The 13,872-nt window shown below is 47.2% G+C and overlaps 1 protein-coding gene across 1 annotated transcript in view; it reads right to left on the bottom strand.

The window, feature by feature from the left end:
* Positions 1-13,872, bottom strand: part of LOC139406268 (anoctamin-1-like) — a 297,670-nt gene that overhangs the window by 7,313 nt on the left and 276,485 nt on the right. The window contains exons 23-25 of the mRNA XM_071148720.1: positions 6,460-6,512; positions 6,003-6,181; positions 5,531-5,636 (exon numbers count right to left, since the gene is read on the bottom strand). Of these exons, the coding sequence (XP_071004821.1) occupies positions 5,531-5,636; positions 6,003-6,181; positions 6,460-6,512 (338 nt within the window). The remainder of the gene's footprint in view (positions 1-5,530; positions 5,637-6,002; positions 6,182-6,459; positions 6,513-13,872) is intronic.

The following is a 13,872-nucleotide window of genomic DNA, read 5'->3' as shown; positions in this document are numbered from 1 at the left end:
TCATAAAATACAACAGAAAGGTTCTACATGAAATACAACAGAAAGGTTCTACATGAAATACAACAGAAAGGTTCTACATGAAATACAGCAGAAAGGTTCTACATGAAATACAACAGAAAGGTTCTACATGAAATACAACAGAAAGGTTCTACATTAGATCCAACAGAAAGGTTCTACATTAGATCCATCAAAAAGGTTCTACATTAGATACAACAGAAAGGTAGATACAACAGAAAGGTTGTTTCTTTGTGTTCTGGAACGTAGCCCTGTTTCTTTGTGTTCTGGAACGTAGCACTGTTTCTTTGTGTTCTGGAACGTAGCCCTGTTTCTTTGTGTTCTGGAACGTAGCCCTGTTTCTTTGTGTTCTGGAACGTAGCCCTGTTTCTTTGTGTTCTGGAACGCAGCCCTGTTTCTTTGTGTTCTGGAACGTAGCCCTGTTTCTTTGTGTTCTGGAACGTAGCCCTGTTTCTTTGTGTTCTGGAACGTAGCCCTGTTTCTTTGTGTTCTGGAACGTAGCCCTGTTTCTTTGTGTTCTGGAACTTAGCCCTGTTTCTTTGTGTTCTGGAACGTAGCCCTGTTTCTTTGTGTTCTGGAACGTAGCCCTGTTTCTTTGTGTTCTGGAACGTAGCCCTGTTTCTTTGTGTTCTGGAACGTAGCCCTGTTTCTTTGTGTTCTGGAACGTAGCCCTGTTTCTTTGTGTTCTGGAACGTAGTCCTGTTTCTTTGTGTTCTGGAACGTAGCCTTGTTTCTTTGTGTTCTGGAACGAAACCCTGTTTCTTTGTGTTCTGGAACGTAGCCCTGGTTCTTTGTGTTCTGGAACGTAGCCCTGTTTCTTTGTGTTCTGGAACGTAGCCCTGTTTCTTTGTGTTCTGGAACGTAGCCCTGTTTCTTTGTGTTCTGGAACTTAGCCCTGTTTCTTTGTGTTCTGGAACGTAGCACTGTTTCTTTGTGTTCTGGAACGTAGCCCTGGTTCTTTGTGTTCTGGAACGTAGCCCTGTTTCTTTGTGTTCTGGAACGTAGCCCTGTTTCTTTGTGTTCTGGAACGTAGCACTGTTTCTTTGTGTTCTGGAACGTAGCCCTGTTTCTTTGTGTTCTGGAACTTAGTCCTGTTTCTTTGTGTTCTGGAACGTAGCCCTGTTTCTTTGTGTTCTGGAACGTAGCCCGGTTTCTTTGTGTTCTGGAACGTAGCCCTGGTTCTTTGTGTTCTGGAACGTAGCCCTGTTTCTTTGTGTTCTGGAACGTAGCCCTGGTTCTTTGTGTTCTGGAACGTAGCCCTGTTTCTTTGTGTTCTGGAACGTAGCCCTGTTTCTTTGTGTTCTGGAACGTAGCACTGTTTCTTTGTGTTCTGGAACGTAGTCCTGTTTCTTTGTGTTCTGGAACGTAGCCCTGTTTCTTTGTGTTCTGGAACGTAGCCCTGTTTCTTTGTGTTCTGGAACGTAGCCCTGTTTCTTTGTGTTCTGGAACGCAGCCCTGTTTCTTTGTGTTCTGGAACGTAGCCCTGTTTCTATGTGTTCTTGAAGGTAGCCCTGTCTTTCATTTTTGTTCATTGATTTCACCTGTGTTTGTTTCTCACCTGGTCTCATCAGCTCCTTATTTAGTTCAATTCTTTCTGTTTGTATGGTTGTGAGGCATTGTTTGTTTGACCATTGCCTGCCTGTGTTTGACCATTGCCTGCCTGTGGTTGACCATTGCCTGCCTGTGGTTGACCATTGCCTGTAGTGGTCAGTAGTGAATCTACACCCTGTTCTCCTCGAGTAGTGAATCTACACCCTGTTCTCCCCGGGTAGAGAATCTACACCCTGTTCTCCCCGAGTAGTGAATCTACACCCTGTTCTCCCCGAGTAATGAATCTACACCCTGTTCTCCCCGAGTAATGAATCTACACCCTGTTCTCCCCGAGTAATGAATCTACACCCTGTTCTCCCGAGTAATGAATCTACACCCTGTTCTCCCCGAGTAGTGAATCTACACCCTGTTCTCCCCGAGTAATGAATCTACACCTTGTTCTCCCCGAGTAATGAATCTACACCTTGTTCTCCCCGAGTAATGAATCTACACCCTGTTCTCCCCGAGTAATGAATCTACACCCTGTTCTCCCCGAGTAATGAATCTACACCCTGTTCTCCCCGAGTAATGAATCTACACCTTGTTCTCCCCGAGTAGTGAATCTACACCCTGTTCTCCGTGAGTAGTGAATCTACACCCTGTTCTCCCCGAGTAGTGAATCTAATCCCTGTTCTCCCCGAGTAGTGAATCTACACCCTGTTCTCCCCGAGTAGTGAATCTACACCCTGTTCTCCCCGAGTAGTGAATCTACACCCTGTTCTCCCCGAGTAGTGAATCTACAGCCTGTTCTCTCCGAGTAGTGAATCTACACCCTGTTCTCTCAAAGTAGTGAATCTACACCCTGTTCTCCCCGAGTAGTGAATCTACACCCTGTTCTCCCCGAGTAGTGAATCTACACCCTGTTCTCCCCGAGTAGTGAATCTACACCCTGTTCTCCCCGAGTAGTGAATCTACACCCTGTTCTCCCCGAGTAGTGAATCTACACCCTGTTCTCCCCGAGTAATGAATCTACACCTTGTTCTCCCCGAGTAATGAATCTACACCCTGTTCTCCCCGGGTAGAGAATCTACACCCTGTTCTCCCCGAGTAGTGAATCTACACCCTGTTCTCCCCGAGTAATGAATCTACACCCTGTTCTCCCCGAGTAATGAATCTACACCCTGTTCTCCCCGAGTAATGAATCTACACCCTGTTCTCCCGAGTAATGAATCTACACCCTGTTCTCCCCGAGTAGTGAATCTACACCCTGTTCTCCCCGAGTAATGAATCTACACCTTGTTCTCCCCGAGTAATGAATCTACACCTTGTTCTCCCCGTGTAATGAATCTACACCCTGTTCTCCCCGAGTAATGAATCTACACCCTGTTCTCCCCGAGTAATGAATCTACACCCTGTTCTCCCCGAGTAATGAATCTACACCTTGTTCTCCCCGAGTAGTGAATCTACACCCTGTTCTCCGTGAGTAGTGAATCTACACCCTGTTCTCCCCGAGTAGTGAATCTAATCCCTGTTCTCCCCGAGTAGTGAATCTACACCCTGTTCTCCCCGAGTAGTGAATCTACACCCTGTTCTCCCCGAGTAGTGAATCTACACCCTGTTCTCCCCGAGTAGTGAATCTACAGCCTGTTCTCTCCGAGTAGTGAATCTACACCCTGTTCTCTCCGAGTAGTGAATCTACACCCTGTTCTCCCCGAGTAGTGAATCTACACCCTGTTCTCCCCGAGTAGTGAATCTACACCCTGTTCTCCCCGAGTAGTGAATCTACACCCTGTTCTCCCCGAGTAGTGAATCTACACCCTGTTCTCCCCGAGTAGTGAATCTACACCCTGTTCTCCCCGAGTAATGAATCTACACCTTGTTCTCCCCGAGTAATGAATCTACACCTTGTTCTCCCCGAGTAATGAATCTACACCCTGTTCTCCCCGAGTAATGAATCTACACCCTGTTCTCCCCGAGTAATGAATCTACACCCTGTTCTCCGCGAGTAATGAATCTACACCTTGTTCTCCCCGAGTAGTGAATCTACACCCTGTTCTCCGTGAGTAGTGAATCTACACCCTGTTCTCCCCGAGTAGTGAATCTAATCCCTGTTCTCCCCGAGTAGTGAATCTACACCCTGTTCTCCCCGAGTAGTGAATCTACACCCTGTTCTCCCCGAGTAGTGAATCTACACCCTGTTCTCTCCGAGTAGTGAATCTACACCCTGTTCTCTCCGAGTAGTGAATCTACACCCTGTTCTCCACGAGTAGTGAATCTACACCCTGTTCTCCCCGAGTAGTGAATCTACACCCTGTTCTCCCCGAGTAGTGAATCTACACCCTGTTCTCCCCGAATAGTGAATCTACACCATGTTCTCCCCGAGTAGTTAATCTACACCCTGTTCTCCCCGAGTAGTGAATCTACACCCTGTTCTCCCCGAATAGTGAATCTACACCATGTTCTCCCCGAGTAGTTAATCTACACCCTGTTCTCCCCGAGTAGTGAATCTACACCCTGTTCTCCCCGAGTAGTGAATCTACACCTTGTTCTCCCCGAGTAGTGAATCTACACACTGTTCTCCCCGAGTAGTGAATCTACACCTTGTTCTCCCCGAGTAGTGAATCTACACCATGTTCTCCCCGAGTAGTGAATCTACACACTGTTCTCCCCGAGTAGTGAATCTACACCATGTTCTCCCCGAGTAGTGAATCTACACACTGTTCTCCCCGAGTAGTGAATCTACACACTGTTCTCCCCGAGTAGTGAATCTACACCTTGTTCTCCCCGAGTAGTGAATCTACACCATGTTCTCCCCGAGTAGTGAATCTACACACTGTTCTCCCCGAGTAGTGAATCTACACACTGTTCTCCCCGAGTAGTGAATCTACACCTTGTTCTCCCCGAGTAGTGAATCTACACACTGTTCTCCCCGAGTAGTGAATCTACACCATGTTCTCCCCGAGTAGTGAATCTACACACTGTTCTCCCCGAGTAGTGAATCTACACCATGTTCTCCCCGAGTAGTGAATCTACACACTGTTCTCCCCGAGTAGTGAATCTACACCATGTTCTCCCCGAGTAGTGAATCTACACACTGTTCTCCCCGAGTAGTGAATCTACACCATGTTCTCCCCGAGTAGTGAATCTACACACTGTTCTCCCCGAGTAGTGAATCTACACACTGTTCTCCCCGAGTAGTGAATCTACACCTTGTTCTCCCCGAGTAGTGAATCTACACACTGTTCTCCCCGAGTAGTGAATCTACACACTGTTCTCCCCGAGTAGTGAATCTACACCTTGTTCTCCCCGAGTAGTGAATCTACACCATGTTCTCCCCGAGTAGTGAATCTACACACTGTTCTCCCCGAGTAGTGAATCTACACACTGTTCTCCCCGAGTAGTGAATCTACACCTTGTTCTCCCCGAGTAGTGAATCTACACCATGTTCTCCCCGAGTAGTGAATCTACACACTGTTCTCCCCGAGTAGTGAATCTACACACTGTTCTCCCCGAGTAGTGAATCTACACCATGTTCTCCCCGAGTAGTGAATCTACACCTTGTTCTCCCCGAGTAGTGAATCTATACACTGTTCTCCCCGAGTAGTGAATCTACACCTTGTTCTCCCCGAGTAGTGAATCTACACCATGTTCTCCCCGAGTAGTGAATCTACACACTGTTCTCCCCGAGTAGTGAATCTACACCATGTTCTCCCCGAGTAGTGAATCTACACCATGTTCTCCCCGAGTAGTGAATCTACACCCTGTTCTCCCCGAGTATTCATTACAAAAGGTTTTACATTATGATACAACAGGTTATTTAACAGAAAGGTTCTACATCATCACCACTTTCAGGTTACAGGCTTTGGATTGATGATGAAGTCAGGGATTGGGCTCAGAAGACAGGGCTGGATTGATACTGAGGTCAGGGGTTAGGGTCAGGGGTTAGGGTCAAGGGTTAGGGTCAGGGGTTAGCAGTGGTCTGTACCTGAAAGAAGATGACAAAGGCCAATCGAGCTGCCAGGACAGACCAGTACTGTTTAGAGAAGGAGTAGGGCTGAGCTCCCCAAGGTGGATCCCTGTAGTCTTTATATCTGAGAGACAAAGGTCAGGGTTAGAGGTTAGAAGCAGTAGGGATGAGCTCCCCAAGGTGGATCCCTGTAGTCTTTATATCTGAGAGACAGAGACATTAGAGGTCAGGGTTAGAGAACAGCATTAGAGGTCAGGGTTAGAGAACAGCATTAGAGGTCAGGGTTAGAGGACAGCATTAGAGGTCAGGGAACAGCATTAGAGGTCAGGGTTAGAGAACAGCATCAGAGGTCAGGGTTAGAGAACAGCATTAGAGGTCAGGGTTAGAGAACAACATTAGAGGTCAGGGTTAGAGAACAGCATTAGAGGTCAGGGTTAGAGAACAGCATTAGAGGTCAGGGTTAGAGAACAGCATTAGAGGTTATAGTTACCTGCATATGGTGACTCCAGTAAATAGTGTAGAGGAGGGGGAGGAATCAGCCTCAAAGTTGGACACGTTAAAGTAGGACAGGGAGTGTTCTGTGAATCCGTGCATGCTGCCAGTCTGACTGTACATGTACTGGTACACCGTCCGAGGAATGAAGTCAGAAGTGAACGAGATCACAAAGGCCTGAAGAAGAGAGCAACAAACAGACTGACAAGCTGAATACCAGGTCTCTCTCTCTCTCTAAAATGATTTATTGGCATGAGAAATATATGGAGGAACAAATGCAACAGACAATAAACAAGGGAAACATCAGTAAACATTACAATCACAAAGGTTTTAATAAGAAATAGACATTTACAATCTCTCCGTCACACACACACACACACACACACACACACACACACACACACACACACACACACACACACACACGCAGACGCAGACACGCACACGAGACTTACATTTGTAATGACAGAAAACTTGCTGATACCAATGAGAATGTTGAACCAAATTCCTAGAGAGATGAGAGGGAGAGGAGGAGAGGAGGAGAGAAGGAGAGGAGGAGGGGAGGAGAGGAGGAGAGTGACAGAGACCGAAGGAGAGGAGGAATGTGACAGAGACCGAAGGAGAGGAGGAGAGTGACAGAGACCAAAGGAGAGGAGGAATGTGACAGAGACCAAAGGAGAGGAGGAATGTGACAGACACCAAAGGAGAGGAGGAAAGTGACAGACACCAAAGGAGAGGAGGAATGTGACAGAGACCAAAGGAGAGGAGGAATGTGACAGAGACCAAAGGAGAGGAGGAATGTGACAGACACCAAAGGAGAGGAGGAATGTGACAGAGACCGAAGGAGAGGAGGAATGTGACAGAGACCAAAGGAGAGGAGGAATGTGACAGAGAAAGAGAGAGAAGGAATGTGACAGAGACCGAAGGAGAGGAGGAATGTGACAGAGACCAAAGGAGAGGAGGAATGTGACAGAGACCAAAGGAGAGGAGGAATGTGACAGACACCAAAGGAGAGGAGGAATGTGACAGAGACCGAAGGAGAGGAGGAATGTGACAGAGACCAAAGGAGAGGAGGAATGTGACAGAGAAAGAGAGAGAAGGAATGTGACAGAGACCGAAGGAGAGGAGGAATGTGACAGAGACCGAAGGAGAGGAGAAATGTGACAGAGAAAGTGGAGGAGGAGAAATGTGACAGAGACCGAAGGAGAGGAGGAATGTGACAGAGAAAGAGAGAGAAGGAATGTGACAGAGAAAGAGAAGGAATGTGACAGAGACCGAAGGAGAGGAAGAATGTGACAGAGAAGGAGAGGAGGAATGTGACAGAGAAGGAGAGGAAGAATGTGACAGAGAAGGAGAGGAGGAATGTGACAGAGAAGGAGAGGAAGAATGTAACAGAGAAGGAGAGGAGGAATGTGACAGAGAAGGAGAGGAAGAATGTGACAGAGAAGGAGAGGAGGAATGTGACAGAGAAGGAGAGGAAGAATGTAACAGAGGAGGAGAGGAGGAATGTGACAGAGAAGGAGAGGAAGAATGTGACAGAGAAGGGGAGGAGGAATGTGACAGAGAAGGAGAGGAGGAATGAATGTGACAGAGAAGGAGAGGAAGAATGTGACAGAGAAGGAGAGGAGGAATGTGACAGAGAAGGAGAGGAGGAATGTGACAGAGAAGGGGAGGAGGAATGTGACAGAGAAGGAGAGGAGGAATGAATGTGACAGAGAAGGAGAGGAAGAATGTGACAGAGAAGGAGAGGAGGAATGTGACAGAGAAGGAGAGGAGGAATGTGACAGAGAAGGAGAGGAAGAATGTAACAGAAAAAGAGAATGAGAGGGGGAATGTGACAGAGACCGAAGGAGAGGGGGAATGTGACAGAGACCGAAGGAGAGGGGGAATGTGACAGAGACCGAAGGAGAGGAGGAATGTGACAGAGACCGAAGGAGAGGAAGAATGTGACAGAGACCAAAGGAGAGGAGGAATGTGACAGAGACCAAAGGAGAGGAGAAATGTGACAGAGAAAGAGGAGGAGGAGAAATGTGACAGAGACCGAAGGAGAGGAGGAATGTGACAGAGAAGGAGAGGAAGAATGTGACAGAGAAGGAGAGGATGAATGTGACAGAGAAGGAGTGGAAGAATGTGACAGAGAATGAGAGGAGGAATGTGACAGAGAAGGAGATGAGGAATGAATGTGACAGAGAAGGAGAGGAAGAATGTGACAGAGAAGGAGAGGAAGAATTTGACAGAAAAAGAGAATGAGAGGGGGAATGTGACAGAGACCGAAGGAGAGGAGGAATGTGACAGAGACCGAAGGAGAGGAAGAATGTGACAGAGAAGGAGAGGAGGAATGTGACAGAGAAGGAGAGGAAGAATGTGACAGAGAATGAGAGGGGGAATGTGACAGAGACCGAAGGAGAGGAGGAATGTGACAGAGACCAAAGGAGAGGAGAAATGTGACAGAGAAAGAGGAGGAGGAGGAATGTGACAGAGAAAGAGAGAGAAGGAATGTGACAGAGAAAGAGAAGGAATGTGACAGAGAAATAGAAGGAATGTGAGAGAAATAGAAGGAATGTGACAGAGAAAGAAAGAGAAGGAATGTGACAGAGAAAGAGAGAGAAGGAATGTGACAGAGAAAGAGAAGGAATGTGACAGAGAAAGAGAAGGAATGTGACAGAGAAAGAGAGAGAAGGAATGTGACAGAGAAGAGAGAAGGAATGTGACAGAGAAAGAGAAGGAATGTGACAGAGAAAGAGAGAGAAGGAATGTGACAGAGAAAGAGAAGGAATGTGACAGAGAAAGAGAAGGAATGTGACAGAGAAAGAGAGAGAAGGAATGTGACAGAGAAAGAGAAGGAATGTGACAGAGAAAGAGAGAGAAGGAATGTGACAGAGAAAGAGAAGGAATGTGACAGAGAAAGAGAAGGAATGTGACAGAGAAAGAGAGAAGGAATGTGACAGAGAAAGAGAGAGAAGGGATGTGATAGAGAAAGAGAGAGAAGGAATGTGACAGAGAAGGAGAGGAGGAATTTGACAGAGAAGGAGAGGAGGAATGTGACAGAGAGGGAGAGGAGGAATGTGACAGAGAGGGAGAGGGGGAATGTGACAGAGAAGGAGAGGACGAATGTGACAGAGAAGGAGAGGAGGAATGTGACAGAGAAGGAGAGGAGGAATGTGACAGAGAAGGAGAGGAGGAATGTGACAGAGAAGGAGAGGAAGAATTTGACAGAAAAAGAGAATGAGAGGGGGAATGTGACAGAGACAGAAGGAGAGGGGTAATGTGACAGAGAAAGAGAGGAGAGGGGTAATGTGACAGAGAAAGAGAGAAGGAATGTGACAGAGAAGGAGAGGAGGAATGTGACAGAGAAGGAGAGGAGGAATGTGACAGAGAAGGAGAGGAAGAATGTGACAGAGAAGGGGAGGAGGAATGTGACAGAGAAGGAGAGGAGGAATGAATGTGACAGAGAAGGAGAGGAAGAATGTGACAGAGAAGGAGAGGAGGAATGTGACAGAGAAGGAGAGGAGGAATGTGACAGAGAAGGGGAGGAGGAATGTGACAGAGAAGGAGAGGAGGAATGAATGTGACAGAGAAGGAGAGGAAGAATGTGACAGAGAAGGAGAGGAGGAATGTGACAGAGAAGGGGAGGAGGGATGTGACAGAGAAGGAGAGGAGGAATGAATGTGACAGAGAAGGAGAGGAAGAATGTGACAGAGAAGGAGAGGAGGAATGTGACAGAGAAGGAGAGGAGGAATGTGACAGAGAAGGGGAGGAGGAATGTGACAGAGAAGGAGAGGAGGAATGAATGTGACAGAGAAGGAGAGGAAAAATGTGACAGAGAAGGAGAGGAGGAATGTGACAGAGAAGGAGAGGAGGAATGTGACAGAGAAGGAGAGGAAGAATGTAACAGAAAAAGAGAATGAGAGGGGGAATGTGACAGAGACCGAAGGAGAGGGGGAATGTGACAGAGACCGAAGGAGAGGGGGAATGTGACAGAGACCGAAGGAGAGGAGGAATGTGACAGAGACCGAAGGAGAGGAAGAATGTGACAGAGACCAAAGGAGAGGAGGAATGTGACAGAGACCAAAGGAGAGGAGAAATGTGACAGAGAAAGAGGAGGAGGAGAAATGTGACAGAGACCGAAGGAGAGGAGGAATGTGACAGAGAAGGAGAGGAAGAATGTGACAGAGAAGGAGAGGATGAATGTGACAGAGAAGGAGTGGAAGAATGTGACAGAGAATGAGAGGAGGAATGTGACAGAGAAGGAGATGAGGAATGAATGTGACAGAGAAGGAGAGGAAGAATGTGACAGAGAAGGAGAGGAAGAATTTGACAGAAAAAGAGAATGAGAGGGGGAATGTGACAGAGACCGAAGGAGAGGAGGAATGTGACAGAGACCGAAGGAGAGGAAGAATGTGACAGAGAAGGAGAGGAGGAATGTGACAGAGAAGGAGAGGAAGAATGTGACAGAGAATGAGAGGGGGAATGTGACAGAGACCGAAGGAGAGGAGGAATGTGACAGAGACCAAAGGAGAGGAGAAATGTGACAGAGAAAGAGGAGGAGGAGGAATGTGACAGAGAAAGAGAGAGAAGGAATGTGACAGAGAAAGAGAAGGAATGTGACAGAGAAATAGAAGGAATGTGAGAGAAATAGAAGGAATGTGACAGAGAAAGAAAGAGAAGGAATGTGACAGAGAAAGAGAGAGAGAAGGAATGTGACAGAGAAAGAGAAGGAATGTGACAGAGAAAGAGAAGGAATGTGACAGAGAAAGAGAAGGAATGTGACAGAGAAAGAGAGAGAAGGAATGTGACAGAGAAAGAGAAGGAATGTGACAGAGAAAGAGAGAGAAGGAATGTGACAGAGAAAGAGAAGGAATGTGACAGAGAAAGCGAGAGAAGGAATGTGACAGAGAAAGAGAGGAATGTGACAGAGAAAGAGAAGGAATGTGACAGAGAAAGAGAAGGAATGTGACAGAGAAAGAGAGAGAAGGAATGTGACAGAGAAAGAGAGAGAAGGGATGTGATAGAGAAAGAGAGAGAAGGAATGTGACAGAGAAGGAGAGGAGGAATTTGACAGAGAAGGAGAGGAGGAATGTGACAGAGAGGGAGAGGAGGAATGTGACAGAGAGGGAGAGGAGGAATGTGACAGAGAAGGAGAGGAAGAATGTGACAGAGAAGGGGAGGAGGAATGTGACAGAGAAGGAGAGGGGGAATGAATGTGACAGAGAAGGAGAGGAAGAATGTGACAGAGAAGGAGAGGAGGAATGTGACAGAGAAGGAGAGGAGGAATGTGACAGAGAAGGGGAGGAGGAATGTGACAGAGAAGGAGAGGAGGAATGAATGTGACAGAGAAGGAGAGGAAGAATGTGACAGAGAAGGAGAGGAGGAATGTGACAGAGAAGGGGAGGAGGAATGTGACAGAGAAGGAGAGGAGGAATGAATGTGACAGAGAAGGAGAGGAAGAATGTGACAGAGAAGGAGAGGAGGAATGTGACAGAGAAGGAGAGGAGGAATGTGACAGAGAAGGGGAGGAGGAATGTGACAGAGAAGGAGAGGAGGAATGAATGTGACAGAGAAGGAGAGGAAAAATGTGACAGAGAAGGAGAGGAGGAATGTGACAGAGAAGGAGAGGAGGAATGTGACAGAGAAGGAGAGGAAGAATGTAACAGAAAAAGAGAATGAGAGGGGGAATGTGACAGAGACCGAAGGAGAGGGGGAATGTGACAGAGACCGAAGGAGAGGGGGAATGTGACAGAGACCGAAGGAGAGGAGGAATGTGACAGAGACCGAAGGAGAGGAAGAATGTGACAGAGACCAAAGGAGAGGAGGAATGTGACAGAGACCAAAGGAGAGGAGAAATGTGACAGAGAAAGAGGAGGAGGAGAAATGTGACAGAGACCGAAGGAGAGGAGGAATGTGACAGAGAAGGAGAGGAAGAATGTGACAGAGAAGGAGAGGATGAATGTGACAGAGAAGGAGTGGAAGAATGTGACAGAGAATGAGAGGAGGAATGTGACAGAGAAGGAGATGAGGAATTAATGTGACAGAGAAGGAGAGGAAGAATGTGACAGAGAAGGAGAGGAAGAATTTGACAGAAAAAGAGAATGAGAGGGGGAATGTGACAGAGACCGAAGGAGAGGAGGAATGTGACAGAGACCGAAGGAGAGGAAGAATGTGACAGAGAAGGAGAGGAGGAATGTGACAGAGAATGAGAGGGGGAATGTGACAGAGACCGAAGGAGAGGAGGAATGTGACAGAGACCAAAGGAGAGGAGAAATGTGACAGAGAAAGAGGAGGAGGAGGAATGTGACAGAGAAAGAGAGGAGGAATGTGACAGAGAAGGGGAGGAGGAATGTGACAGAGAAGGAGAGGAGGAATGAATGTGACAGAGAAGGAGAGGAAGAATGTGACAGAGAAGGAGAGGAGGAATGTGACAGAGAAGGGGAGGAGGAATGTGACAGAGAAGGAGAGGAGGAATGAATGTGACAGAGAAGGAGAGGAAGAATGTGACAGAGAAGGAGAGGAGGAATGTGACAGAGAAGGAGAGGAGGAATGTGACAGAGAAGGGGAGGAGGAATGTGACAGAGAAGGAGAGGAGGAATGAATGTGACAGAGAAGGAGAGGAAAAATGTGACAGAGAAGGAGAGGAGGAATGTGACAGAGAAGGAGAGGAGGAATGTGACAGAGAAGGAGAGGAAGAATGTAACAGAAAAAGAGAATGAGAGGGGGAATGTGACAGAGACCGAAGGAGAGGGGGAATGTGACAGAGACCGAAGGAGAGGGGGAATGTGACAGAGACCGAAGGAGAGGAGGAATGTGACAGAGACCGAAGGAGAGGAAGAATGTGACAGAGACCAAAGGAGAGGAGGAATGTGACAGAGACCAAAGGAGAGGAGAAATGTGACAGAGAAAGAGGAGGAGGAGAAATGTGACAGAGACCGAAGGAGAGGAGGAATGTGACAGAGAAGGAGAGGAAGAATGTGACAGAGAAGGAGAGGATGAATGTGACAGAGAAGGAGTGGAAGAATGTGACAGAGAATGAGAGGAGGAATGTGACAGAGAAGGAGATGAGGAATGAATGTGACAGAGAAGGAGAGGAAGAATGTGACAGAGAAGGAGAGGAAGAATTTGACAGAAAAAGAGAATGAGAGGGGGAATGTGACAGAGACCGAAGGAGAGGAGGAATGTGACAGAGACCGAAGGAGAGGAAGAATGTGACAGAGAAGGAGAGGAGGAATGTGACAGAGAAGGAGAGGAAGAATGTGACAGAGAATGAGAGGGGGAATGTGACAGAGACCGAAGGAGAGGAGGAATGTGACAGAGACCAAAGGAGAGGAGAAATGTGACAGAGAAAGAGGAGGAGGAGGAATGTGACAGAGAAAGAGAGAGAAGGAATGTGACAGAGAAAGAGAAGGAATGTGACAGAGAAAGAGAAGGAATGTGACAGAGAAAGAGAGAGAAGGAATGTGACAGAGAAAGAGAGAGAAGGAATGTGACAGAGAAAGAGAAGGAATGTGACAGAGAAAGAGAGAGAAGGAATGTGACAGAGAAAGAGAAGGAATGTGACAGAGAAAGAGAGAGAAGGAATGTGACAGAGAAAGAGAAGGAATGTGACAGAGAAAGAGAGAGAAGGAATGTGACAGAGAAAGAGAGGAATGTGACAGAGAAAGAGAAGGAATGTGACAGAGAAAGAGAAGGAATGTGACAGAGAAAGAGAGAAGGAATGTGACAGAGAAAGAGAGAGAAGGGATGTGATAGAGAAAGAGAGAGAAGGAATGTGACAGAGAAGGAGAGGATGAATTTGACAGAGAAGGAGAGGAGGAATGTGACAGAGAGGGAGAGGAGGAATGTGACAGAGAGGGAGAGGGGGAATGTGACAGAGA

The sequence above is a fragment of the Oncorhynchus clarkii genome, chromosome 4 (assembly GCF_045791955.1).
Source record: "Oncorhynchus clarkii lewisi isolate Uvic-CL-2024 chromosome 4, UVic_Ocla_1.0, whole genome shotgun sequence".
Classification (NCBI taxonomy): Eukaryota; Metazoa; Chordata; class Actinopteri; order Salmoniformes; family Salmonidae; genus Oncorhynchus; species Oncorhynchus clarkii.
The sequence above is the reverse complement of the archived record's forward strand: the minus strand, read 5'-3'. Positions and strand labels throughout refer to the sequence as shown.